Below are 27,727 nucleotides of genomic sequence, written 5' to 3'. Positions count from 1 at the left end.
TAAATATCATCCTCCGTATGGATGAGAAACAGAGAAGGAGTCTCTCTGCTGCTGGAATGTTTCGCAGCGTGTGATAGGCGTGAACCAAGTTAACAGCTGTTTATTTCTCCTTGCTCTAGGACAAGAGGTTGGCTTCCCTTCCCCGTTATATCAGTTGGCCTGACGTGGATGTCGTTCTTTCTCCAGAGCTTGCTTCATTTGGATCATGGCACCCAATGACAACACTGCTGCAACCTCTGGTATGCTGCTAATCCCTGGGTTGGCCAAAATCACATGAAACCAATTTTTTGTTGTTGTTCTGTTTTCCCTTAGAAAGCGAGAGAGGAACTTCTGACGAGACTCGCATGGAATTTATATAAAGATCCTCTGGAGCTTCTAAGCTATGAAAACAAGCTTTGAAAGCCATGAGCCATGCTGCCAGTACTCGCGGTTCTCTTTAATCCTGGGGATGCGACACTTTAACAAGTTGCTGTGAGTGAGGTAACAGCCCTGCTGCTTCATCGCTGGGCAGAAGGGGGGTGTTAATGAAGCTTGGGGGGCAATTCCCTGAGCTGGTCATGCCTTGGTGTATTACTTTGTTGTCACGGGTATCTTTATTTAAAAACTAAAGTTAATTTCCGCACCACTTAAAAATAAATAAATAAAAAAAAGGCTGGCTGGCAACGGGCGCCTCACAGCCAGGCCGCGTCTCCATGGCAACTCCCGCCGGCCCCCGGTCACGTGGCCGGAAGCGGGCGGCGGGAGGGGGCGGTGGAAGCGATGGAGCCGGCCAAGATGGCGTCTCCCAAGAGCGCGCCCAAAGACGCGCAGGTACCGCGGGGCCGGGCCGGGCCGGGCCGAGGGCTGAGGGCTCAGGGCCGAGCCGTGCCGAGCCGTGCCGAGCCGTGCCGAGCCGTGCTTCTGTCCCGCAGGTAATGGCGCAGATCCTGAAGGACATGGGCATCACGGAGTACGAGCCGCGCGTCATCAACCAGATGCTGGAGTTCGCGTACCGTGAGCGGCGGGGCCGGGCCGGGGGGGGGCTGCGGGCGGCGGGCGGGGGCCGGGGGGCGGCAGCGAGCGGCCGTGTGCCCGCAGGGTACGTGACCACCATCCTGGAGGACGCCAAGGTGTACTCGAGCCACGCCAAGAAGCCGAGCGTGGACGCCGAGGACGTGCGGCTGGCCATCCAGTGCCGCACCGACCAGTCCTTCACCTCGCCGCCGCCCCGCGATGTAAGTGCGGCGGGCGGGCGGGCGGGCGCGGGGCCCTGCCGGCAGCCCGGAGCTCACCGCCCGCCCTCAGTTCCTCCTAGACATCGCCAGGCAGAAGAACCAGACGCCGCTGCCGCTGATAAAGCCGTACTCCGGGCCCAGGCTGCCGCCGGACAGATACTGCCTGACGGCGCCCAACTACAGGCTTAAGTCCCTGCAGAAGAAGGTGAGGGCTCGGCAGGGCTGCGCACACCGAACGTGAGCCTTGTGTGTCGGGAGAGCTACCGGGCTTGGGTTTTTTCACACCTCAGGAGGACAGGTGTGTGCAAATAGGGCTTGAAATTATGTTAGTGGTCTTTGTCTCTAGGGATTTGCAAGTATTCTTACTGCTGTTTAACTTCAAAGTCTATAAAAAGTGCATCTGTGAGTTTTCTTAGGCTTAAAGCAAAATCCTCAAGTCATATATTAGCTTGGAAAAGACAAAAGGAAGGTAGGGCATTAGTATAGATCCATGAGCCCACAAGCTCTCCAGCTCGTATCCATGGAGTTTGAGAACTTCATGTTCAAACACAAATCGTGATCTAACAAATTATTGCTGTGAAATAGGCTGTCTGTGGGCTTGGGGGGAGGAACCACTTCTAACTTTCATGTTAAGAACTGTTACTTTCTAATGTGATGTTAACTAAATATTCTCGCTTGCCAGGTGTCCTCCTCTGCAGGAAGAATAACAGTCCCTCGCCTGAGCGTCGGTGCAGTGAGCAGCAGGCCCAGCACCCCTACTTTAGGTAAGAAACAGATCACTGTGGGTTTCTTATGTTGATTTTATGAAGGAAAAAATCCTGGGGGATGTTTTTAAAGCCTGCTTCAAGCACTGATAGTGTTGGGTGCCACCTGAACGTGGTGGCATTTGGCCCCTTAACTAACAGGATAAATTCATTTCAAAAAGATGACCGTAATCTGGTATTTGTTTACATAACTGGCCTCTGGTTTTAGTCCTGTATTTCTGGTAATTTCTATATGTGAAAAGACTTCACGAAACAAATGAGTGGTTTTTTTTTCAATGTAAGCGCTACATAGAGCTACAAACAGCAGTAAATAAAACCCATTGTTAGAAGCTCACAGAACTGCGACCAAGCGTGAGCACTTCCCTGTTAACGCGTGCGTTTGTAGCTAGCCTTGAAGGTCAGTGGTTGTGGTAAACTTGCAGTTTTGCCTGAAAAGCTGACTCCTGAATATCCAGTATCAATGCGTTCCTATGTGTTCTTATTACTTTGAAAACAGTAAGTTCTATTCTGAAAGCAGACTTAAAAGTGTGTGTTTTCTTTACTTTTATTTTGACTGAACTGTTCTAAATTTTAGGTACACCTTCAGCACAGACAGTATCTGTTTCAACAAAAGTCGGCACCCCAGTGTCGCTGACTGGTCAGAGGTTCACCGTGCAGATCCCGTCTTCGCAGACAACGGTCAAAGCAGGTAAAATGCCCCCTGTAAAACACTGTCTTCTCGGATCAGCACAGCTTTTTGTGTTTTTAGCAGAATATTTAGGAAATTGGAAGTGTAGGAAATTCAGTTTAGGAAATTCAGTGTAGGAAAATCACTTTTCAAGCTGTTTATTTATTTCTTTTCTTCACAGCCACACCAACTACACCGACAGTTCAGAATGTCCTAATTAATCCTTCATTAATTGGACCAAAGAACATTCTTATTACTACAAACATGGTATCATCCCAGAATACATCTAATGAAACAAATACCCTGAAGAGGAAGCATGAAGATGATGATGACTATGATAATTTGTGAAGAGACTGTCCCGTCCCATCCTGTTTTTCAGTGATTCATATTGAGTCTGATAGGGTTTATTTCCGAGTGTTGCTGTAAAGTGTATGATAGCTTGTAAATAATCTGGTAGTATGCAGTTGGGTATAGCACGCGTGAGAGAGAGAGAGAGAGAGATCATCATCCTGTGGAAAGACTAAAAAGCAAGTAATCTTTTCTTCTGGTCTTTAATGGCTTTTGAACCTCAACAGCAGGGCTGAGCACTGGTCGCTGTTAGACGGGCGTGCAGTCCTCACCTCTCTTCTGTTGCCTTACTTCAAACAGAAGAGTCCGTGGTTCTGCAGACTGGCGAGGCAGTTGCTTGTAGTACTCTTCTGTGCCAAATAAAATATTCTTTAGGAAACACTAGGTAGTGTAGAATATGACATAGATGCTAAATTTCAAATAAAAAAAACAGAAGTCCTGTGCCAGGAGGGAAGCATCTAGGGGTACTTTCTTTTTTTCCCCTGAAACACACTTATAGCTTCTGGCTTTTAGTTGTATGCGTTATTCTCCATGTGCAGTTGTGGATGTTCTCTTAGCAATAGAAATACAGATGAGAAGTAAGGAGGATTTGTCCGGAGAATACTTAGCCTGATCACCTGTATTCATTAATACATGAAAGCTGTTGGCCTTAACACCTACTAAAATACCCACAACCCTACCTGAAGTTAGTGGAAGAGGTAAAAGCCCACCCCAACTTTTTTTTTATTATTTATTTCCAAAGAGTTTTTTCTCTGTCAGATGTCATTTGGTTAAGCTTCCATTTTTACATGTGAATGAGTAAACTCACTGTCATCGTGGCATGAAGGGGGATCCGGTGAAGGGGAAATTGTTCCGAACTTGACTTCAGGTGTCTGATGTGGTGCTTCAGGTACTTGAAGATGCTTCTGTTGTGCATGGAGATCCCAGGTATGCTGTGCTAAACAAAAAATGAAGAACAAATTTAATTGTTTTTATATATATTAAATAATAAAGTGTTGTGCTTTTGTAATGATGGCTCTTGGTAAATGCTTTAATTTGTAATGCCTCTTTTCTTGACACAACTTGGGCTTGAAGAGCTGGTGTGAGAATTCTGATTGGGTTGCAAATGCAAAACCAGTTTTCCCAGTAAGACCCTTAAAGGGGCACAAGTAACTGAATGCACTGGTGTTTAGAAGGATACAAAAAAAGAATGCTAACTCTTTACAGCACTACTTTTTCATAAGTGAAGGACAACCCCCCCACATCCCTTACCACCAGCTACCTCCTTACAGGTTTTGAGGCTGCTGAATGTATCCTTCGTAATTATGGCATGATTTTTCAGTCGTTTTTGCTTGAAGAAGTGCTGAATAGAGCTTTCTTTTCACTGTGGAAAAAGGAAGAGTACAGGGGTTAGTTTTCAACTTTATAGAAGGATTGAAGAAAAAAGTGTTTCAGCCTCCCACCCCAAATTAGATGTGCGTGTACATTTGTTACACACACACACGAGAGGGAATATTTACTTATTTACTTATACAGGCACATAAGCACATTCTCAGGCACCTTTAAAATATATTAGAAATATGTATGTATATACACATCGTTGTATTATACACACATGCAGACATCTCACATGTACATAATCTGTATTTATACACAATCTCATACTCCCTTTTTATAAAGGTATATAACACACAGCATGTAACATGACATGATGAATATATGCAATATAATAAATATATGCATTATACACAGCTTGTACTCCTTCAGACACTATCCTTATAAGAATAGTGTATACAAATAAAGTAGTAATATATTTTATGTATATGTAGATTAATTATATATTCTCATACACACCTACTTTTTAATATAACTAACTCATCTATGCTGTTTATTTACACCTGTATTACACAACTACATCTGTAGCTTTATTCCACACACACACAGTAATGCAGTCACCTTTTATAGGCATGCATTTATATTCCATATACACACCCAGTCTCAGACACCCTTTCATCTTTATATTAGTATAAAATAATATATAGCACACTACATAATACTTCATTGTGTTATGAATTATATATTACATATTGTGCATATTATATTCTATAACTATATATTGTGTAATACATATGTATAGTATATGATGTATATATATTTTAAAACACACTCACCTGGTTTTCTTCACATGCATACGTATTTTTATACTCTCTCTGCAGTCTCATACACCATTTTTCACATCTACAATATAATGTATAACACATAATGTATTAGCTGTACATCAATTGTATGTCTCTATGTATATAATTATATATATATACACGTATACTCAGCCATACCCACAACTGTCTCAGTCTTGCATGTACTGTAATACACACATGGATAAAATTAGATTCTCTAAGTACCTGTATGCGAAGCACCTCTCTCACAAAGCTCCTTTTATATACATACATATTTAGACTCATGCTTTCTTCACACACTCACCCTTTTCTTTCTTTATCTGTGTAATATGCATATTTATATATCTACTTGTAGTTTTACTCTGACACTTCTTAATGTATTTAACATACATATATATAACCTGTATATTACACATGTAATAAATATATAATTTATATTTGATAAAAAACATACACTCTCACAGACACCTACTAACATACTTACACGTGTAGATTCTTGCTACAGTAACATCTTTTTTAAATATTTATTTATACCTTTTAATGTGTGATAGACTACAGGATATAGAGCCATAATCACTCTCAGACACCCATTCATAGCTAAATGTGAAGCACTCTAAAACACATACATATAAATAAAATTATATTCTCCTACGTACGCATACAGCTACCTTTTTAATATACTTAGATGTATTTATATATGCGTACACATATATATATGTAGCTTTATACTCTCTCACACCTTGCTCTCAGCCACCCCCCAGGCTCCCTGCACACACAGCCCACAAGCACGCGGGGGGAGCGGTGCGCTCCTCTCGACAGGCAGGACAAGTCTACTGAAGCCACAGGCAGTTGGTACCATTTTACCTGCACAGATGGTTCCTTTGTCCCGTCTTTGTTCCAGCGCTGAGCCAGCCGTGAGTCACTCGACATCCCTGCATCAAGGAGGGGAGGGCGGCTTGTGGGGTGAGATGAGCACCTTTCCCCTCTTGCAAGGACTCACAAGCTTGTTTAAATCACTTTGAAACAAGCACCTTGAACTATCCAGGACTTTTTACCCGGAAAGTAAAGAGTCTATCAGAGATGTCACCTAACAAACAGCTCTCTGGTGAGCAGGCCACATGCAGGCAGTTTTCACAGACAGCACTTACCTGCAGCCCGAGCCTGAGCACAGCTTTACCACCAGAACACTTTCAGGGCCTCCATCACCCCACTCGTGCTGCAAACACACAGGGGCCTGCACAGAGCCCAGCTCTGCCCCGAGCCGTCATCAACAGCTACAGCAAAGGGAGAGGCATGGCACTCACTCACTGCGATACTAACCTCATTTAGGAGAAACCTTCCTCTTCCCCGTAGATGTTTATTAAAGGCATGTCTGAACAGCTCCTGGGCTGAGAAGCTTGCTCAGCTTGCACCGGCCCAGAAGCCACCTAGCCATGGTTAATACAGCACCAAGCCCAAAAAATAAACCTAAAGCACACATAAAGCCCAAGGAAGGTACAGTGCTAATGCACCACTCATCCACAAGACACGGGGTAGAGCTCAGTTGTTACCACTGCCAATGGTAATTCTCTCCAATATTACCAATTCTCTCCAATGCTTCCACTGGAGAAAAGGAAATTAGCATAGGAAAAGGCAAACAGTTTCACTTTTCTTCATGCTGTAAAGGAAAAGAAAGCATTACACAAATCGGGCTGCCTACTTTTTAAGATATAACAGAAAAATTCTAAAGCTGAACACAGCAACCAACAAAATAGTTCTGAAACCAATTTTAATAAGAGATACTAATCACAGAGATCCTGGAGTGGATACCAAGAACCACGCAGGCAATAAAGAAAGACAGGGTCATTTTCTTTTTTGTTTGGCCTTTTTTTTTTCCAAAGTATTTCCTTTATTAAAGCTACAAAAACAAATTAAAATTACTAAAACGTTCACATAGGGCTAGCAAGTTTCTAACTTCATCGAACAAGAATAGACCAGTGCCCTAAATGGTACAAGAACACTGGCATTTCATATCTGCTAGCTAGTTTAAGACTGCAAACAGTGCCTCCTCAGAATCAAGCACCAGCGGATCCCACATGGCAGTTTAGAACAGTTCCTCATATTGTATTGGAAGAGACAGAGCCAAGATTTCCAGTGCAAATGCAAAGTTCTTTCAAGATCATGTATTATCTGTACCCGACACATTCACAGCTCAGGGTGAGGAAGGCAGCTGTAACGAACAACCTGGATAAATCATCTGCACTCACTCCAGAAATTCCAAAGAGGAAAGTCTCACCATCATCCTTGTAGAAGACATCTGCCCAGGCCCCACACATACAAATATTTACAAAGAATTGACACAATCTAGCAATAACTAGTGCTCAACTCCCTTGGTGCTCCCTGCAGCTGTCAGGCTGGACAATGGACAAGTCTACACTGCAGCAAGAGTTCCCAACACTATTTTTCCTTTAAAAAAAGTCACCCTCATCTGTGGTGTAAAGAAGTGCAGCACGACCCGGTTGTCAGTCGTGGCTCAGTCAGCTTCCTCTTTGATAGGGGTACAACCTGAGAAAAAGCTGGTGTTGCTACTTAGCATTCTCTTCTTTCTCTTCACAAACGGCAGCTGGTTCTCTTGGGACTCCTCATCCATCACAAGCACAGAAGCAGCAGTGCTGGGCTTCTTCATGAACACTTCTTGGTCTGTGATATCTTTCAGGACCTATCAGGAAAGTGAGGAAGACAATTTCGGAATTGGTCACCACCCTGAAGCCAAACAGCTTGCACTGGAGCATGGCGACAGTGCATACAGAAGTTGTCTGGCCAGCGTCAAGAATTGCTAAATTTCTTGACTCGTGTCAAAGTTCTGAAGGCCTGTCATGGGCTGGGCAGGATGAGACAGCATCAGGAATAGTGTGCAGAGGGTACGTATCAGGGAAGTCATTCAGTTTACCTGAGGCAAAACTACATCTGCCAAGTCAGACTACACACTGGCATAAGACCAGCTTGGATGTGGATATTATTTTATCCTAGTTCCTCAATTCCCAGTCTCTCTTCACTGCTGGGAGGTGCAGCAGGACTGTACGGCAATACAAGAGTCAATATGGGTGAAGTCAGCGTGTTGGCTCCAATTCCTTTCACAGAAAGCCTACGTGGCAGTTTTAGTATGAAAACTTCAGAATTCAGCAGACTCAAAACTGAAATACAAGCTGACTTAACAGCTGTATTCTGTTCAGTTTTCTAGCACAGTTTATTTTCTTGGTTAACCACCACCCTTTAGATCCAATCACTAAACATACCGAGTGGTTCTGAATGTGTATGTACCATGATGTTTTGTTTGTTTTTTTTTAATAAAAAAAGGCTTTAGCAAGTACCTTTGTAGTTGGGGTGATACACACAGGCTGAAAGAAGGTCTCTCCTGCAGTCACTTCAGTAGGGTCTTCTAGTTTGAAGGAACCTTCAGAGTCCCTTGTTTGGTCCTCACACACCGTGGCATCCTGAGGGACAGAGTTCTTTTGAAGCACTTTTACAATATCTAGCCCCTCTTTTCCCACCAACAGCTGAAGAAATTCTAAGGATCTCTAAGCCACTTTCTCTCTAGTTCCAAAGTAATTCATGTTTCAGGATGCTAGGTGCCTCTGTCAGGCAACCACTTTCATGAAATAGCAAATAATTAAAGAATTACTATGGAGGTTTCTGCTTCAAATCTTTAAGATCCAAGAATACAGCATACATTTCAGGCAAGAGGTCTAATGAATATCCATTGTTCATGAACCACCCTGATGCTACAACTGACCTCCCTTAATTATCCCTTCTACTCCTTTAAAAAAAAAGGAACAAATATAAATATTTAAATAGATTAAGCTTTCATACTTAATGACAACATACAAGTTTTATTTACTGAGTGGGATTAACAAAGGACAAATTGCTTGTCCTCAGATTGGTGGCTAACAACTAGCACTAGGTGAATATATGTGGCTTTGGACGTTGCCCAAATTTCTTTACTTTAGCGTGAAAACCTGGCACTGCAGTAGAAAACTTTGGACTCAATTACCGTGGATAAAACAGTGAATTACAGTGACATTTACAAAGGTTTCAGAGAGGTGTGTTCGCTTTAGCTTGACAAACCCCGCATGTATGCCAGCACTGTAACTGATTATCCATTCATCCAAACTCGCTTAAACATACTGTGGAGTCTGGATGTTGGGTTACAAGCGCTACTCACCGGAAAGCCGGGGTCTCTATTTCTGCATTTTGTTGAGTCACAGTTACAGCCTCCAGTGCAGCCCACCTTGTGCCTCCTGCAGCCACACTGTTTGTTTCCACACCGGCCCTTGCAGGAGCACTAAGCAAGAGAAGAGTTCTGTGCAGAAAGAGCTTTGGCGTTTTATAGACTTCATGTAGATTGCTATAGTTGTCAACGCTTGAAGCAGCCTGAAGGACAGTACTATTCCAAGCTATCACGAACCTTTTATTTCATTGCTAGTCCCACATCTCAGGAAAAGCAGTAAGATCTTTCCACCTACAGAGCCATCTCTTGCTTCAGTATCCCCAAAATAAGAATCTTTGATTATCCAGTGCCTGACTTCAAGTTATCCAAAAGGAACCTAGTTTCAGTGCCAGTTGAACAAGATAACATTTAAGCACTAGGAAAAACACCATCAACGTACCTAGGGTCCTCCATCTAGATGGAGGTGACCCAATTGAGCTATTTCACGGATCAGAGGAGGTATTTTCTTTGCTAGTCCGGGTACATGAAGCAATAGCAGACTGCATGGCCCAGACACCCCAAGCTACATTTCAGAACTGAGAAACAACTTGCACTGCAGTTCCCCTGGGCTATGTGCATGAACACAGAAGAACCAGGTGCCAAACGCACACCCTCCTTCCTGCAGTGTGGAAGAAAAGAACGCACCAAAACCCAAACCACTCGGAGTAAATTCAGAATTCAGCAGGGTGACAAGCACCAGTGAAAGAAACTAAAGCTAGCCTTTCAAATTCCTAAGCTTTTCTGTAGGAACTGCTGACATTTTCAGTCACACGATAGTAAAACATGCACTAATTTACCCTTTGTAATAGGGTACAAAGACATCTCATGATGGAGGTCCAGCTTTATAGCAGTTCAAACCCAGAGATGTCCATTGGTTCAGAGTGACTTACATTCAACAAGATCGTCATCGAGTCACCTCTTCCACACTGTGAGGAATTAACTGAGCAGGAAGCTGAAGCTTCAAAGCCCAGCAGGCTGATGGAAACAGAACACAGAAGCTGAAGCTTCTGTCAGTGGGACTAAGGAGCCACAGCACACCACTGTGGGAACAGTATATAGAGATACGTGACAGACCATCCCTTTTTCCCCGCTAAAAGAGGCTCCAAGAAGGAACAAAGGAGCTGCTAGGGCTCAATATTCTGCTGCTGTCTAAAAGATCTAGGTCAGTTGCACACCCAGAAGTAAAAGAGAACGTGTTTTGCTCGTGGTAGTTTTTTTCACTGGACAAGTTATCTTCTATTTAGGCAGGTGTTGTTGTCTATACACAACGTTTGCTCTGTCTGAAGATCATAAATAACCAATACCAGCAGTTCTATTATAATAATACTATTATAATAAACAGTTGGTGGAGACGCTGCAATCTCACTGTTGGGCTGTACACATGCTAGATGCTCAGCGATGCAGGTGATTCCCTTTTTAGTAAAGTGACAAAGAGTAACTAGATCTTACCCCCATGATGCTCTTCTTTGCTCCTTTGACTGCTTTTATTGGAACCCATTCTGCATCCTCCTTCTCCTCTCCAGACTCCGCAGAGTCAGAAAAAAGCTCTTCTACATCCATTTCTGGGGTTGGTGCGCGGGGTTTTGTTACTGTTTGCCGGCGGGTCTTTGGCTATACACAGAGAAATTACAAGGATTGAGGCCCCAGAAGAAACAATAGTGGATTTACATTTTATTAAGGCACTTTAGAGTCCCACCACCATATCCCCGTTCCTCTCAGACAGCCAAGAAGATTAGGGAAGGGAAGAGACAAATGATCAAACTGGCAAGGATTAAAAGTTCAATTAAGCAGTCAGTTTAAAGTGCTAGAGTCCATAAAAATATAGTTGACAAATCCTTGAAAAATTAGTATAAAACTATTTTGCCAAGACTATAACACATATCATTTATTCTTCTCAGCACTAAGCTTTGGATCTTTTGCAGAGCCATGATTAAGTGTGCTATAACAGGTACCTTGCTCCAGGATTCAAAGACCAGAAATGCTACAGAGAAAACACCTGGATACCTGGATTACTAAGAAGCATGCAGAGTCAGACATAATTAAACTGAGGAAATGTGGCTTTTTTTATCATTGTTGCGTTTTGTGCTGTTGTTTTTTTTTAAGATGGAAAAAAATGCAAACCACTTTCAGAATTATTTTGAAAACAGAAACCTTAGGAACCATCTGATGTAGAGAACAGGCCTACTACAATAAGCGTAACAAGATACTTTGTAAAAAGCAACATGGGTGAAAGATACCAAGATTATTAGTGGCCAGCATTAACATTCAGAAAGAACCTAGGTACAATACAAGAATGAACATTGGTATGCAGCAACTTTACTTTGGGTGGAATGTAATCAAAAGGAGAATCTGGAGACTCGGGTGGCCCTTGCTGAATGCGACGGAGCTTCTGTCCACTGGCAACTTGGAGAAGCAGCAATTTCTGTTAGGAGGGACAAAAGTTAGCTTTGTGAAGCATACTAACCCAACTGCCAAGATGCTCCCGTGTGACTTATGTCTGTACAGATCTCTACCTGTTTAAGAGTGTCATTTTCCTGGAGAAGTTCTTGGTTTTTCTCACAGATCTCTCTCATTTTCTCCAGCTCTTCCTCCTGTTCACAATACAAAATGAAATCTATAGGCTTACGTGGGGGTAGGACAAGTAGTAGTTTGGGACAGATTTTTATGTTTGGATCTTTCTTGTAACATCAGAGGGGTTTCTCTATATTTTACAATAAGACATCAGGTCTGACTTCTAGATCAGGAGAATCATTAGTGCTACTACCCAGTTTTATGCATAATATTGGATCCTTTCAGTTGCGCTGACAACTTAGGATCTAAAATCTCCTCTATTTCCAAGGCTTACTGGCAAATTAGGTGCACCTAGGATGGATGTTACCCTAATGCATCACTGAACATGCCCTTCTGCAGGAAGTGACAAGACAAGGTAGTGTGTACCATGCTAATACGGTCTAGCTAAAGCTATTCTACCACCAATATCACAGTGGAGCCGTGCTCAGCAAAAGATTAGTAATAACATGTTGACCATCTTAACTAAAGGTATCCTGAGCATAGAAGTCTGCATGAGCCAGTCAGATTCTGTAGGTCTCGGGGAACAGTTGCTCTTCAGGCTCAAATAAGAATGTCTCTTCTTCCATTAAATAACTGTAAATGTATTAATCTTAGCTACAAATGGAAGTGCCCTCAAACTCCTGTGCATGTTCCTCACTGTAAAGCGACTATTCCAATTAACATGTGCCCGTAACAAGTAGCCTCTGGAAAAAAAAAAACAACACATCCAGGCATTACCTGAAACTTAAGTCGCTCTTGCAGCTGTTTCTCCTGCTCATTTAACGAATCTTCCAGTTTCTTCTCTGCTGCTTCTTTTTGCTGAAATTGGCTAAGCAGGTACAGAACCTAAAAGCAAGTTAATATAACAGACGAAGAGGTGTGAACTCCTAAAGAGATATCTGGCAGCTCAGACATGAAAGGCCTAGACAGTTTCAGAAAGAAGATGCTTTCCGCTATTTCTAGCATTATTTTGCCCTGATCTCCTTTCAAAGTTATCTTATGCTGAGATGTAACATTCACACTTAAAACACTGTGAAAAGTTACTGAATAAGATAGCTTGCAAGGGACAGAAGATGAATAGGGAGATTTCTTTGGCTTTTGTTACCTATCCTGCAAGAGTCCAACAAATCTCCATCAATCACAAAGCAACAGATCAGTTTCAGGATGTCTCCACTGCCTTTATCTATGAGCAAATCTGGGAATCAGAGTTCTAAGACGCAAGTGACAGAAATCTTGAGAGCTCCCCTGTTTTACCTTCTCCTGGTGGTGTTGTTCCTGTACCAAAAGCTGATTTTGGAATTCAGCCTCCATTTCTGTTATGTGGTTTCGCTCTTCAATCAGCATCTTCTGCATGTCTGAACAGCTAGCTTTACTCTGCTGAAGGCTGCTCTCCAGCTTGCTTTCCTGCACTTTGGAGGAGACCAGCTGAAAGACAGAAGCAAGGTGACTGCTTGGTTCCACATTTCATAGCGTGCACTGGGACAGAAATAACGCAGTCTGAAGGTGTAGCACTTCTGCTTAACTGCCAACCACCCTAAGAAGTGGAACAGCCACTTCAACAAGGGGAATAAGTGCGACATCCAGAGCTAGACATCTGACAGCCAGTACGGAAGTGCAAAACAGATAGCAGGAGACCTTGTTAACAGTTCCTAATTTCCTTTCCTGCAGCATGTTAAATCTGAGCACACGGGGGAAGAGACGACCCCCTCCCATACCAATGCTCTTCCATATAATTTCCATTATTCTATTCCATTAGTCTCTGGGTGCCAGGGACTGCCACGTGATGGGCAGTAGAAGAGAGTAAGAATCGGACCACTGCTGAATCAACTGAATGACAATCTTGTTCGATCTTCTCCCCTCCCAACATCCATTCTGATCTCAGAGTACTGCCCTGTTTTTTCCTGCAGATTGCCTATTTATTCAGGAATTATTTTTTAGGTACCTTATCCTCTTATCTTCCACTTCTGAAATTTGTCTCTTCCCTTCTACTCTTATCATGTAAGCATTCTGCAAGCAGAGTTTTAACTGGCACCTCCAGACCCATGTCTATACTGTTTCCCTCTTCCCTGATCTTTTTCGACTTCACTCCCCAAAATGATCTGCAGTAGAGAAGAATATTTTAATCAGAAGTCATGAGGGGAAATAAACCTCATTCAGAAAAACACTTCACTTGAATTCATCATCTCTGCTGTCAGCCTATTATTCACTTCTGTTATTCCTGGCTAAGCAGACTTCATTACTAAAAATTAAAGTTTTAAAATAGGTAGACTCAGTTTACCTCTGCAAGGAGATACTTCAAAGCACATTTAGCCTCGAGAATTGTTGCAATATTGTCCCAACGCTGTTTCACGCGATCTCCATTGTCTGCATCTAACAGTTTCTGCTGTAGGTCTGCTATCTGGGCACTCCTTTGGAAGAATACACATATTTGAAGTCACAACACAAAAGAGAACTTGGGCTAAAACTGTTGTTATCAGAATATTAGACAAAATAGTTCAAGTTAATACTGTGGCTGCTTAGAAACGTAGACTCCAGCTGTCACGCTACATCAGTCTCTCCTCCCCTCCACGCCTCCAGTTAAAAGAGGCGTTTCCCTCACTCACAAATGCTTGTAAACAGCTAAGAATAAAACAATTTTAGTGACTGAGTTGTGTCCTTAAATCCCTGCATTAAAAAATAAAAAAATAAAACCAGGAAAACCATATCGTCTTATTTTCTAATTTTCATTGTCATTGAATGAATTATTCCAATTTCTCTTCTGTTTCACAGCACAACTGCAGATAAAGACAAGGTTAAAAAAAGCCAACAGTTTAAGGTGCAAGCTCTGCAAATCAGCTTTATAGTAATATCTTACCTGAGCTCCATCTCAGTTTCCAGGCTTTCTATCTGCTTTGATAGAGAAAGGTCTGCCTCTGATGCCTGCAAATCTGTGATGGAGTAGGTGCGCCTCTACAGAATTACAGCAATAGACAGAAGTGAGCAATATCTGAAGCAATGCATGTGAGCCAATCTTTCATTTATAGGCATTTCAGCAAAAAGTAGTAGTATTATTATAAAAGCCTTCAAGTATTTCTTCAGTTTAAATCCCATTGTTTCTTCCCAATAGTCTTTGATAACAGCTGTGACCCACTCACATCCATCAGATTCATTGCATTAAGTAACAGGTTACTTAAGCAGCTCTTCCCTGACATGTCACAGGACAGTAAGAACATTAAATCCTTTCTTCCAGAAAAGGAACCATCACTACCTCCCTTCTGAGGGAAGGGGTCAAATAGGAGTAAGAGTAAGGCACAGTACTTGCCAAGCAATCGTCGATGTGGGACAGGTAACAAGGCATTTCCCTCTTACCCGGAGCTTTGGAGGTGGGTTTTCCCCAGAGTCTTTTTTCTCCTTAAGCTGAAGGAGCTCCTGTGCCAAAATCTTTCTGTCCTCCAGAAGGTCTGCAAGGTGCCGTCGAGCCTCTTCAGTACTAACGAGAACCTCTACTTCATTTGCCAGCCAGCCCTGCAGGAAAAACAGTACAGTGGTTCACTGCGGTCTCAGCTTAAGGACAGGCTCCTTCTCTGAAATGCCTTCACAGCTGAACTGCATAATCAAGTTGCTTCCCTTAATAAGTAACTCCATGTTCCAACCCCTTGCTCTCCAGCCATCAACCCCAGCAGCACCTCATGAGTTAACAAAGCTAAGTTTGCCTTGTTCTTATGGGGATGCACAAAAAGTTGGTACACACCTTTACTCGTGCAGCAACTCCTTCCATTCCCCGATTTTGACTCTCCTTCCGTTTATCCGCAGCCTCCCGTTGTTTCTGCAAAGCATCTTTTAGGCGCTTGTTAGCAGCTGCAGCCTGCAAGATAGTTTACACAAAAAATGGTATGGTAGTTACTTCACTTTATATCTATTGACTGAAAACATGAGGTATTCAGATTGCAACCTCCAACCACATTTTTCAGACGTTTAGGAACCGGTCAGGAGTTTGCAGCAGGTATTGACTCCCTACCTCTTCTGTTTTGCGCCGAAGGACATTGGCCTGCTTCTGAAAGTCTCGTTCAAGCTTAAGTAGCTCGTACTGCCTCTTGCGATCCTGCATAGAAACAAGTCGGATGGAAAATTACGTGTCACCTTAATACCTATGGCCAGTTTCACACTTCTTGAAACAGAAGAGATGCATTACAGAACAATAACAGCTTCATGACAATGATTTCACTGATCATTACAAGCTTAAGCCATGCAGTGCCATTGGGAACAACTGGCTCTTAGGCTTAAAATGACTAGAGAAGAGGCTCCACAATTTCCACCAAAAAAGGTTTAGGAGCCTGAAGGTTGTAAGAGACTACAAGTCATGAGCTTAAAATGTATCATCCAAAATATTGGAGAGTAAGATTTTTACAGCAAGAATTTCTGTGAGATCAGAAATGAAGATGTACAGATGTATGTTCGACATTACACATGAATGCTACAAGCCAGATGTATTTAATTAACTTGCTGTTTATCTGGAGATTCAATATTCCTTTGAAAGGTTGAATACCTCCCATTTTGTGGCCCAACCCTACAACTTTAAATACTTAAAAGTATTAAATATTTTTTGCTTCTACTTTAGAGTTGAATGATGATGACTATCGATAGTTTTAAGTGTTCCAGACATAAGCAAGTCCTTTTACAAGTGGCGAAAGGTGGTAACCGTATGAGCTAACGTTTTGTTATCTTCAAAGCATTCCCCAGATGTTTTTCCAGATGCTTGCAAATTAAACAAAGCCTTGCAGCAAAGACATTAATGATTTGTTTCACTCTGAAGAGGGAGGTACTGTTTGGGGGCTTATTGTTTGCTCACCCGTTCTTTCAGCTGGATCACTTCCTTGTCCTTCTGTTGTTTCCACTGCCTAAATTTTTCAGCATCATCCTTCATCTGGCGCATCAACTGTACCCTTTGGGTTTTCATTTCCTGGAATATAGAAATGGCTGGAAAAATTATCTAATGCTTTGACCCTGGGTAGTGTCGACCTACATTTCCCTGCTGTGGGTTTGTGGATATGGGTGTAAGGGGTGGTGGTGGACAGGAAGTACCACAATATGCTGCCCCCTTGGAGTATATGCCTAAGGATGCTTGCAAAGCACCAAAAAGGAAAACACACATACGCATGATGCACTCATGGGACTCAAAGTGAAGTGACTTGACAAAGGCAACAAATTATCAGGACAGTCAGAAGACACTTCAGACTTCTTTTCCTCCAAGTCACAGTAGTCATCTGCCTACTACATCACACTAGCAATGACGGTCACGTAGCCAAAAGCCTCTCACCAAAAGACTGGTGTCCTCAGCATAATAAACAGAAATTGTGAATATCTTCTGTCTGGAAACCGCTTTGGCTACACTGGGGTAAGCCTGAGAACTGCTAGGGTTAGTTACCCTGATCTCCTGGTTCAGTTTGGAGACAGTGCGTTCCGTAGATTCCTTCAGCTTTAAGAGCTTTGATTGTTCATTCAGCTTTTTCTTCAGCTCATTAATTTGCCCTTCCAACTCCTGAAGTCTTTTCCGACGCCGTTCGCTCAGCCTGTAAAGAAACCACACTTTGAGAACAGGCCCCTAATTACTGTTACTCTCAAACAAGCGTTCTCCAACTTCAGAGATACCATATGAAAAAGGAAGCAATTCTGTATCATCTTTCCCACTGATCCTTTCAGGCTTCTTTGCAATTCATACAACTCGCATGGCATGTGAAAGGGAAGATTAGGCCCAGAAAGCCTACCGTACCTCACGGTTCAATGACTACTTACCAGGTGGCGGGGGAATGGTCTTCTGTAAACTAAGAATGTCTCGGACAAAAGGCCAGTTACTTACAAGTGACTCAGCACTAAGGAGTTGAAGCACAGAAAAATCTTGTGCTGACCCCTCGTCTTGTTACAGAAAACGGTACCATTCACAGTCAGGACTCACAACAAAAAGATCACTACAGTGCTACCAGAAGAGATGCTACGGCACCAAGGGCCTGAGTCGTCCACGTTAGATGAATCCAGTTTTTCTTCATATTCTATCTACTTCTCCAGTTTCCCACCTCACAACTGAATTATAAAGACCTCCTTTTCAACTCCACAGAAAAGAATGGTGGGCAGGATAACGCCCCTGATACATATATTTGTGGTTTTTTCTTTGCTTGGTTTTGCTTGCTTTTTAACGTGTATGCAAGAAATGTGTAGCTGCTTTTCTGAACTCTAATAACAAACACAGATTTTAATGTTAGTTTAAGGTAAGTTTCCAACACCAATTATTCTTTTAAAGTTAAGCACCTACTCCTTCAAAGCCTCAGAACACACTCTACCAAAGACATCTACAGTCTATACAAGTATTCCCTGGTATGTCACACTACCATGGATCAGTGGTGCACTGTTCTTAATCCTGTGCTTACACCAAACTAAGAGCTTTTCCATATAGCTGAAGTAAGGCCAAGACAGTGAATTTTTTCAGGTGCATTAACACAATTTTCAGTGCTATAAGCCATGCAGCTTGTGTAGTCAGTCTTACTTGGCTTGGTTGACATCCTTCTTTGCCATGTGCAGAGCAAGGATCAGCTCCTCCTTTTCTTTTTGCAAATTGCTGACTTCTAATTCCAGATCCTTGATGTTAGTCTAGAAAGGACAGGAGTAGTAAGCCTCACAGGAAAAACCTCAAAACCCCGACTTCAGAGACAAAGCTTTAAGACGGAAGACCTTAAGGAACCATGTTTCTTTCCAAGAGGTTGTAAAACATTTTTTAAAAACAGCACGTGTCAAAAGGGTTAGTCCTCAATACACTGAAATCAGAGTCCACAGAACCATCCTAACATAAACTAAAAGTTACAAACAAACAATTTGAGAGATGAGAGACCCCATCACAACTGGTGAATAAGGGAAGACAGATCAGCTGGCTGCACTATGAAATTTAACAATGAAGTACCTGCATTTTGGCTCAGTGTGGCCAAGTAAATCTCTGAGTAAAAAGTTGAGAAACCCATTTCACATAGAAGAGGCAGTGGCCAATAACTTATTTCAGGGAACAGACCATCTTCAGCTGGTAGGACAATATGTAGATAATCAGACATGGTTTCTCCTCATTCTCTGCTGACACCTGTAGTCAACTTCTTACCCATGCCCAAAGGGGCAGTAACCATAACTTAAGGAAAAAGACCCAACAACATGCTCATGAAAGGACAGATCTTCTCCCTTTCTTCCTCAACATAAAGTGAATCCGTGAATCAGGGAAAAAGAAACTTCAAGAAATAGCTCTTGTAAGGATCTGTAAGAGTTTACCTGGTACTGGGACTGAATGGGCTCCAACTGACTATCATTCTGTGTCATTTTTTTGGCAAGTGCTTCTTTCAGAGCCAGGGCTTTATTCAGTTCAATCAGCTCTTTGGACATCTGTGCTTGACGGAGGGCATGCTGCGTGCTGAAGTCATCTGAAGATCTCTTGGTATCCTGTCCCGTTTCTGCTTTCTGTAGAAGACACAGCAATGAGCTGCAGAGGCCAATCTAAAGCTCTTTGACTACGTGATTAGTTTCTGCAGAACACTTCAGATTAATTTTTAGATTTAAAAAAAAGATATTGAAAAAAAGAAAAAAAGAAAAAAAAAGAAATGAGCACAGGTTTTTGATCTTAACTAACTGAGCAAACAAGGGTGTAGAAAAGCAGCACATAAAAATGTGATGTATTATTTACCGGTCACTTGAATTAAAAAAAACAGCATAACATAAATAAAAGAGGAGTAATGGGATAAAGACATGCCCTGGTTGGGTTTGCACTGCAGACTAAGGACTCCCTTCACTTACAGTTATAGCATCCTGTTCAGAACTTGCCATCTCTGCAACAGCTTCCACTGTGGCAGCGCTTTCACTCTGTATAGGATAGAGGAAAAAAATATATTGGTATAAAGGTAGAAAATATGAAGTTAATAGCAGCCTGTTGGTCTATAATGACAACATAGGTTATTCTCTGTCCAGAAAGCTGTCCCTGAAAAGAGGATATCATTGACTTCTTTTGTACAGTGAACAGACTCCTCCCAGACTGCCTGGACAAGACATTCTTTCTAGTCTTCTCCAGACTCCAGCATTGGCAGCCAGCTCCTCATAAGAGTTAGGAATCTGGGGACAGGTGGGGAAACGTCTAGTGAGGTGGAACAGAGAAGTTCCCAATCAGACAAAGATTTGGTAACTTCTATGCAACAATTCCATGTTTCTGTAATTACGGTTGCTCGTTAAAACTACCAAGTTTCTAACTCAGCTTCCAGTCTTTGGATTGTAAATCCACACTACTTTCCAACCATCAGATTATTTTATGGAGACTCTCCTCTCCCTCCATCCCCCTGCCATCCCACCAACACGTGCAGCCACAAGTAGCCTTTCTGTTGCATTAAAAGTGCAGCTTGTTTGGAAGCGGATGTTAAGAGTCATTTAATACTTTTAATTCCTGGGCTCCTTAAAGAAGGCTTCTGCTGAGTGAAATCCACTGCTCAGCACATCAGCATAAGAGCACTGAATTCCATTAGTGAACTCATTTGGCACACACTCTTATCTCCTCAAATTCAGTTTTACCTGCAACTGAACCAACACTTCCTGCAGATTGCGAATCACCTCTACGTTTTCTTTTAGTTCCTCATCTTCCACAGTCTCTACCAGCTTCTGGAGATCAAGCTTGCATCTGCAATGCAGACGTAGGAATAAGTCCGTGAGTCTTGTGTGGCAGGTTTGTGTCACACGTGACAATAAAATAAACTTCCCCACAGAACATACAAACGAGGTCTGGATGAACAAACGTAAGTAGACACTATCCAGTTTATCCCAACAAGAACATTTAATGCTGAAATGCATTTCCTCAGCACAAGTAGGGTATGGAAACAGACTTACACAGCGTGTTGCTGAAGTTGCTCTAGTTTGGCATTCATCTTCTCATTTTCTTGTTCTGTCTAAGAGAAGCCAGAATTATACTGAATTATAGGAAGATAAAAGTAAGAGACAGCTAATTTATTTGTAGCAAAAGACATGCTGTCAGCCTGTTGCAAATCAATGCGCCAAAATGTCTTCCACAATTTCTTCCACTAGTTTGGAAGTCCTAACACCAGTTTTGGCAGGAATATACACTCTTAGCATGCCATTAGTACAAGAGCTGCTATCAATCTTCAGCTAAGAGGGAAAGTCATGCAACTTAAGGCTCCTCTCAGGTAATTGAGCCTTACCAGAATGATCCTTTCCAACATCTGTGCTGTCTGACCAGCAGCTTCACTCAGCCCTCTGCTCAGCTTTTCATTCTCCTCCATTAGTGACTGGTTCTTCTCCATCAGGGACTGCAGATTCTCTGAAGGTGCCATACTACTGAAATATCAAGGACCAGTTTGCTCGTGAGCATAACTTCGGAAGTTTGTAATAGCATTGAAATTACCTCCAAGTTTCCTAAATAACTTACAGCATATACAGGTTGTAGCTGATGAATAGAAAGACTGGAGGAAGTCTAATCTGAATTGAAAATCTCTGAAGAATACAGTATACTGAAAGAAGACACTTGCAAGAAAAGAAAACAGACCCCTTTTTAAAAATAATGCTGTTTAACCAATGCTAAGCCTGTAAACTACATTAACATGGATTTTGAAATATCCTTAGACAACATCTACACAGTTCAAACTCTTCCATTTGCTTTGTTCTTTTAAGATAGATGGACATAGAGGTGCCAAATATTTAGAGGTAGAAGGGTAAGAAAGAAAGGAGGGATGGAAAGATTGAGAAACACATACTTAAAAAAGGAACTAGGCAATGAACTCTAATTATTTCCTACAATTGATTTCTGCAATCCTAAGGGGTTTGCTACAAAACTACATGACCCATACATGCATGGAATTTCAATTAGTACAACGAAATGTAAAGAAGGAGAAAAAAAATCTTGAGAACCTCTTAGAAAGCAATAATTTTGCTCTATCCTCACTCTACAGTACTATCTGGAGCAAAAGAGATCTAAAGCCTTTGCTGGTGTGTGATGGCTATTAGCTACATCGAGAACAATCTACAAAGCTTACTTGATAGACACTGGGAGGGTCCCTCCATGGGCCTGCAGCAGCAACACCTGTAGCTGTTGTACCTATAAACACAAACAATTACTGCTTGTACGTTTGTCTCATACAGTAACTAGATGGCTGAAAGAACACAATTCAGAACCTTAGTCTTAATGAGTCACCTGCTCCAAGATTTTATTTACTGCTACTATTTATTTACTGCTTCCTGTGGGAAGGGATCATGTCTCTACTGTATCTGAAGTAATTTGTTCATAAAAAAACAAGCAAAAAAAACCCGACCTTCTCTTCACCAAGAGCGCTTAGGTCACAGCGTGCTCAGCATGCTAAGTCACCTGCAGGCAGCTAACATGCCATTCTGTGCGGGTTGCCAGAGAACTCACTGAGTCAAAGGGAAGGCCTCACACTTTGCTGGACCAATGCTCTGTTGCTGCATTTCATGTGAGACAGTCAGATCCTTCACCTTCCTAAGCTACTTGAATGCGGGATTTGAGTTTACAGTACATTAATAAGTGTTCACTAAACTCTAGCAAATGCTCACATGCAAAATCAAAACCACTTTACTGGCTCAATTTCAAACCAGGCTATGGACTGTTCCTATGGAGAGCTAAGAAAGCTGTATCATATACTTGCTGCCAAGTAAGCGCAGAGAGCCTGGTTTAGCTATCTCTAGTAGATAAGCTCCGTAGCACTTCTAGCTTTGGATTTAACCAATTCCAGTTTATGCAACTTATCTCTTCCAAAGCTGACCGCAAGCTGCTCTTCACTTCCCACTCTGCTGCATGGAGGCAGGTGAAGGCAGCACGGCAACCATCACTGTATTTCTATCTTTGCCTGTAGGCTAACAGGCAAGCAATGTTTTGTCCAGTGGAAGGCCAATGTAAATCACACTAATGATACAATTTTTCTGTAACAGGGAACGGTTGCTGTAGAATTACAAGAAGCATTCACGTATTCCCTGTCCAGCACTTACACGGTCATCTCAAGAGATGGAGAAACACATAGTGAATATTTCCCCGTATTTTGTGTAGGTGTCCTATATCTGTGCTTGGCATTCACTGAGCTGATTACCAAAAGGCTAAATCTGGTCTTACCACATGAAGAAAGCGTCCAGTACCTGCTGCTTTAGATGATGCAACTCAGCTGCCTGGGGATCAACGTTGACAATTGGTTTGTTTTTTATTTTTCTTGCCCTGTCAGCGTAACGCAGAGTATTTAGAGTTTCTTCTAGATTGGAATCTGCTGGGCTAACACAGGCAATCATGAGAGTGTGGCTGTTACCACCCAGAGAATCTGAGAAGGAAAACAGGACACCATCAGTGCTCTGACAGAGAGCAAAAATAATTAGCCAGACATCACTATTAAGATACTTAAGGCAGCATAGCACATCTCCGTGCTACAGCTAGATCATATCTATGTATAGTTTTGTCTCAGAAGCATTTTCTGAATACCAGAGTCCCAAAGTTGCTTCAACTCTAAGCAGGAATGTTTTCACATTGGACGCTCCGGGGATATTGTTGTCCTGTTGAATAATTTTGGCAACTACTGTAATTTCTATAAGTAATTTCTAGTATAGTTCTTCCAGGTTTTTCCCCTCCCTTCTCCCACACAGTATTACACAAGACCTCCATGGATATCCAGACATCACAATTCACACTGATCTCCAATCCAAAGAAGCACTGACTAGCACATTCGTTCAGATCACCAAGCTGCACAGCATCTTATCCTCTGGTTTCACACTAACGCATATTGGCTACTTAAAGCTTTCAGCCAGAGAAGAAGGCCCCACATCCAGCTCTGCATAATCCACTTTCCTTGCATTAGATATTTTCTGATATAAAAATACTGGAAAAGCCTATCTTTTTGTACAAAATCACTCAACTATCCAAAAATTCCCAGTAAACTGCATTATTCTAGCTACACCCATATTAAAGTTTGTCTTGAATAATATGTATTAAAAGACCATAGCAACTATTAAAAATAAGCACCATGAAGAAATTAAGAGGGAAAAAAAAAACACACCAGTATTTGAAGTGCACACTGAAGGCACAGACAGCATGAGTTTCATTTTGGTAGTGATAAAACTCCAGTAAGTAGTTTTAATCAGGATATAAAAACAGATCTCTGCTGCTTCCAGATTTAAAATTCTCATCCTCCTTCTCCCCACCAGAAGAACTGCACTGAATTTATCATGTTTCCTCCCATCACAGAGTAACTGTGAAAGAGCAAGACTCAAGAGTCCCTGTCTCAAAGCATTTGTAACCTAAAAAGAAGAGTACAGAAGAGGTCTAGCAACAGTGAGAACAGGAACCAAACCAGCAAATGCAATCACTGTCAACAGCAGTTCCCGCTTTGGGCTCTAGTTGTATGGCTGTTAGGTTTTTTGATAGTTTTTTAAAATGGATCAGTAGATTTAGGCTTTGCCATGATCCGTCTCTTACCTTGCAGCAGTCTTGTTAACTTTGAGTCTCTGTAGGGAACAAAACCACCCTTTTTATTTTCATCACCTAGAGCACTAATTACATTTCCCAGGCAAAGGAGACCTCTGTTAATGTTGATACCTGCACACAAACAGATGACAGTGAGTAGAGCTACCTCAGTGGCTAGGAATTGGCCAGTTTCTGCCCTTTTTACAAAACAATGTGTTTTTTTTTTAATTAAAAAAAGTGCTAATTTTAAATATTAAAGAACCACATGGCTTTTCTTGATAAGGACTTGATTTATGAACTCAAAAGAAACCCAAGCTATACCAGCCCTTTTCCTACAGACCTTCTTTTAGTCGGTCTCCCTCAGCCTTGGTCTTCTTTTGTCTCTCAGAGCCGGCAAGATCAACCAGGTGTAGCTTGGAGTGAAAACTGCTGTTCCTATGGCAGAAACAGACTATTTTACTCTCTCAAATAAATACAAAGTTAGGAAAGGAACAGTCTAGTGGTTACTACAGCTGAGCTCCAGTTCTCAAAGAATACCTGGTATCAGAAACCGCTAAATAAAGGTAGTGTCTCAAGAGTAGCTCAGCTGCATTAATCCAAGAGAATGAAATCCTGAGCAAGTCTGAATCTAACAGCTGCTAGGAGCAGCTGTGGCAGCACTTACTTGTCATTTTTCTTTTTCTGATCGATGCAAATGGTGAAGATGGCATGGGACCGGGAAGACTGGGAGTTCATTGCCGTGGAAGCCACCGTTCTGGAATTGTTCCCTTGCTCTAGGCAGGATACAGTATCTTGTGCACAGGCGACATTTCTTTCTGTCAATCCTACAATCTATATCCAGGAAGAAAGAATCATTTATTCTCTTCTTCTTCACTCTTGACTTTCTACATCAGCAAAGTTATCTCCTGCCTTAGCCAACTGCAATGTGAAGTCTGTGTACACACGCACTCCGAAGCAACAGTCTCACTTCATGGAGGAGCTGCATCACTGCTCTTTAGAGATGACAGCGAGCAGCACAAGATCACACAAAATACTGACAGATCAAAGCTCCAGGTGTCTTGCACACTTACCTGCTGGGTATGACAACCAACAGCCTCCCCACCACTACAAACAAACTACATGAATGAAGCATAACTGATGGACATAGGTTTAACTACAGATCAAGTACACAGAGCATGCAGTAGCACAAGGTTTTTTCCTGCTCTACCCTATAAACATGCATCTATAGGAAATTGCTAAGAAAGTAACTTTAGCATTTGAACAGCTTCTGTCAGGATCCCTTTGTTGCACATGACTTTAGCAAGTAAAATTGCAACAGGGTTTGAAGTTTGATGAAGGAACCTGAATTACAACATTTTCAGGTATTCACCTAAATTAGCCTTCAAACAAAAAGTCAGATTATGACTTTCAAGTGACTTTGTCATGAGTGTTTAACCCTATTAGTGTTCCACTTGGAGTAAACTTAAAGATCATGGATAGCTGAATTTTGAGAGGAAGGAGCGGTTTTTGTGATTTCATACGTACAAATACAAAGCAGTGCTCAAGTAGACTGACAGTTGTTTCACCGAAACATTTGTCCCCAGCAATATTGCCCCCTTATCGACCCCTTTCTAACAGGGCAACAGACCTTTATGCCTTCTTTAGGATCTTCCCGTATACTGATTTGAGAAGACCGTTCCCTTGATGGGCAGAGCAGGTCTAGAATATCCTCATTGTAGATCTGAAAGCATCAAAACAGCAGTTCAGATTCAGCAGCTTTTCAAGAGAACAACTCGCATAAAAATGATGTGCAACTACCCTGAAATCAGGGATAATTTCACATGATGCTGTACCCATCTTACCTTTAGAGAAGGATGCCTAGGACCCAGAATCCTGTTTCTGACAAGACTTTATATAGTCTTACATTTTGATTTCCTAAGCGCCTATTACTTGAAGGAGGTGGCCTCATTAAAGCTCACTTTACCTGCAGCTCATAAATTTGTAACAGTTTGAAAACCAAAACAATGTTTACCTCCAAATAGGAGACTTTGAGGACAAATTCCCAGTCTTGCCTCTGCTCCTTCTCCTGAAATAGCAGCTTGATTACGCGAGGGATGACCCCCACGCTCGGCTCGTGCTCTTGACTGGCAGTGTAGGCACCTCCCATAGAATACGTCTTTCCAGATCCCGTCTGTCCATAGGCTAGGACAGTAGCATTATACCCTAGGGGAACAAAGAACACCCAAATCAGAGAGCCAAAGAGAAACCAGAAGAAACTGAGAAGCAAAGCAGCATTCCAGGAAAAGCAGCCTTCCAAACAAGCACTATCACTCACTGGCAGTTTATACAACCTTTATGCACTGGTCACAGTTAGCAGCATCGAGGAAAAAAAAATAAAAAACATAGATAAAATTAGTATTCCAGTTTTTTTTTTTTTTTTTTTTGGCAGACTAACTCTAGTAAAGCAACAGAGCGACCAGAGAAACACGATGTAAATTTTCTGTCATTCCAGCTGCACTCCAGCAACAGTAACAGCTGCTGGTACAGGATGCTCATTAGATCACGGCATAATTCTTAACAAAATCCTCTTGCTTTATAAAAATATGTATTCAGGTACAAAAACAATCCAGTGAGCACAGACAGGTCATGTTGATGGTAGTACGGAGTTCAGATGGCTGCATACAGGCAAGATTGGGTGTTTTGCTCTAGTTTCTGGACCTTTTACTTTCTGGGCCTTTTAGCTTAACTCCTGGACCTTTTGTTTCTTGGATTTTTTAGCCTAGCTTCTGGATCTTTTGGATCAGCCTCTGGATCTTTTAGAACCTGAATCTTTTAGCCTAGCTTCTGGATGGATCTTTTAGCTTAGATCCTGGATGTTTTAGCCTAGCTCCTGGATCCTTTAGATCCTGGATCTTTTAGTTTCTGGATGTTTTAGCCTAGCTCCTGGATCCTTTAGATCCTAGATCTTTTAGCTTAGATCCTGGACCCTTTACCCTTGACCTTTTAGCTTCTTTAGAGCCCCAAGAGACGCCTTATGAGGACGGAGCACCACACGGGGCCTCCTCCCGGCTCCGGCTGGCACCGACCTTTGAAGATGCCCCTTATGAGGGGGGCGACGGCGGTGTTGAAGACTTCCTCCTGCTCCACGGCCGGGTCGAACACGTAGTCGTACGTGAAGGCCTTGTCGCTGCCCACCACCACCTGCGGCTCGCCGGGCACGAAGGACAGGCAGCTCTGGCAGCCCTCGCTCGTCTCCTTCGGCACCAGGGGCCGGCAGCGCAGCGCCACCCGCACAGGGATGCCCTTCTCCTCCTCCCGCACCATCTCGGCGAGGCGAGGCGAGGCG

At 42.3% G+C, this 27,727-nt stretch overlaps 2 protein-coding genes across 14 annotated transcripts; one reads left to right on the top strand and one right to left on the bottom strand.

Moving 5' to 3' along the window:
- Positions 1-333: 333 nt before the first annotated feature.
- Positions 334-4,002, top strand: TAF9B (TATA-box binding protein associated factor 9b). Of its 3 annotated transcripts, none has more exons than XM_080554295.1 (7): positions 334-480; positions 912-993; positions 1,078-1,214; positions 1,285-1,419; positions 1,897-1,978; positions 2,553-2,666; positions 2,827-4,002. In XM_080554295.1, exons 2-7 carry the CDS (start codon positions 915-917, stop codon positions 2,991-2,993), a joined length of 714 nt encoding a protein of 237 aa, XP_080410421.1. In that variant the 5' UTR covers positions 334-480; positions 912-914; the 3' UTR covers positions 2,994-4,002. The 3 variants fall into 3 exon arrangements, with proteins under 3 accessions (XP_080410421.1, XP_080410420.1, XP_080410419.1); XM_080554294.1 differs by lacking the exon at positions 334-480 and adding an exon at positions 662-810; XM_080554293.1 differs by lacking the exons at positions 334-480; positions 912-993 and adding an exon at positions 678-874 and having other exon boundaries at positions 1,061-1,214.
- KIF4A (kinesin family member 4A) lies at positions 3,451-27,705 on the bottom strand (the record flags this gene model as incomplete). Of its 11 annotated transcripts, none has more annotated exons than XM_080554256.1 (33): positions 3,451-3,930; positions 4,263-4,356; positions 5,144-5,210; positions 6,014-6,081; positions 6,298-7,847; positions 8,500-8,622; positions 9,351-9,470; positions 10,845-11,006; positions 11,716-11,817; positions 11,909-11,986; positions 12,684-12,791; positions 13,200-13,370; positions 14,224-14,353; positions 14,800-14,894; positions 15,294-15,449; positions 15,676-15,789; positions 15,943-16,026; positions 16,774-16,884; positions 17,350-17,494; positions 18,463-18,566; positions 19,227-19,412; positions 19,746-19,811; positions 20,508-20,613; positions 20,820-20,878; positions 21,149-21,284; positions 21,980-22,041; positions 23,091-23,266; positions 24,415-24,534; positions 24,743-24,837; positions 25,067-25,233; positions 26,030-26,122; positions 26,414-26,604; positions 27,468-27,705. In XM_080554256.1, the coding sequence occupies 29 exons, from the start codon at positions 27,703-27,705 to the stop codon at positions 7,662-7,664; spliced, it is 3,684 nt and encodes a 1,227-aa protein (XP_080410382.1). In that variant the 3' UTR covers positions 3,451-3,930; positions 4,263-4,356; positions 5,144-5,210; positions 6,014-6,081; positions 6,298-7,661. The 11 variants fall into 11 exon arrangements, with proteins under 11 accessions (XP_080410382.1, XP_080410385.1, XP_080410380.1 ...); XM_080554259.1 differs by having other exon boundaries at positions 6,470-7,847; XM_080554254.1 differs by having other exon boundaries at positions 6,014-7,847.
- Between the last annotated feature and the right edge of the window lie 22 nt (positions 27,706-27,727).

The sequence above is a fragment of the Anser brachyrhynchus genome (assembly GCF_964034855.1).
Source record: "Anser brachyrhynchus genome assembly, chromosome: 13".
Classification (NCBI taxonomy): domain Eukaryota; kingdom Metazoa; phylum Chordata; class Aves; order Anseriformes; family Anatidae; genus Anser; species Anser brachyrhynchus.
The sequence above is the reverse complement of the archived record's forward strand: the minus strand, read 5'-3'. Positions and strand labels throughout refer to the sequence as shown.

Bases quoted from the DNA above. Each gene is read 5' to 3' on its own strand.
- TAF9B (XM_080554293.1), top strand. From the start codon at position 693: ATGGCAACTCCCGCCGGCCCCCGGTCACGTGGCCGGAAGCGGGCGGCG. The intron at 1,420-1,896 runs GTGAGGGCTCGG...CTCGCTTGCCAG, and splicing joins TTAAGTCCCTGCAGAAGAAG to GTGTCCTCCTCTGCAGGAAG. The intron at 2,667-2,826 runs GTAAAATGCCCC...TTTTCTTCACAG, and splicing joins GCAGACAACGGTCAAAGCAG to CCACACCAACTACACCGACA.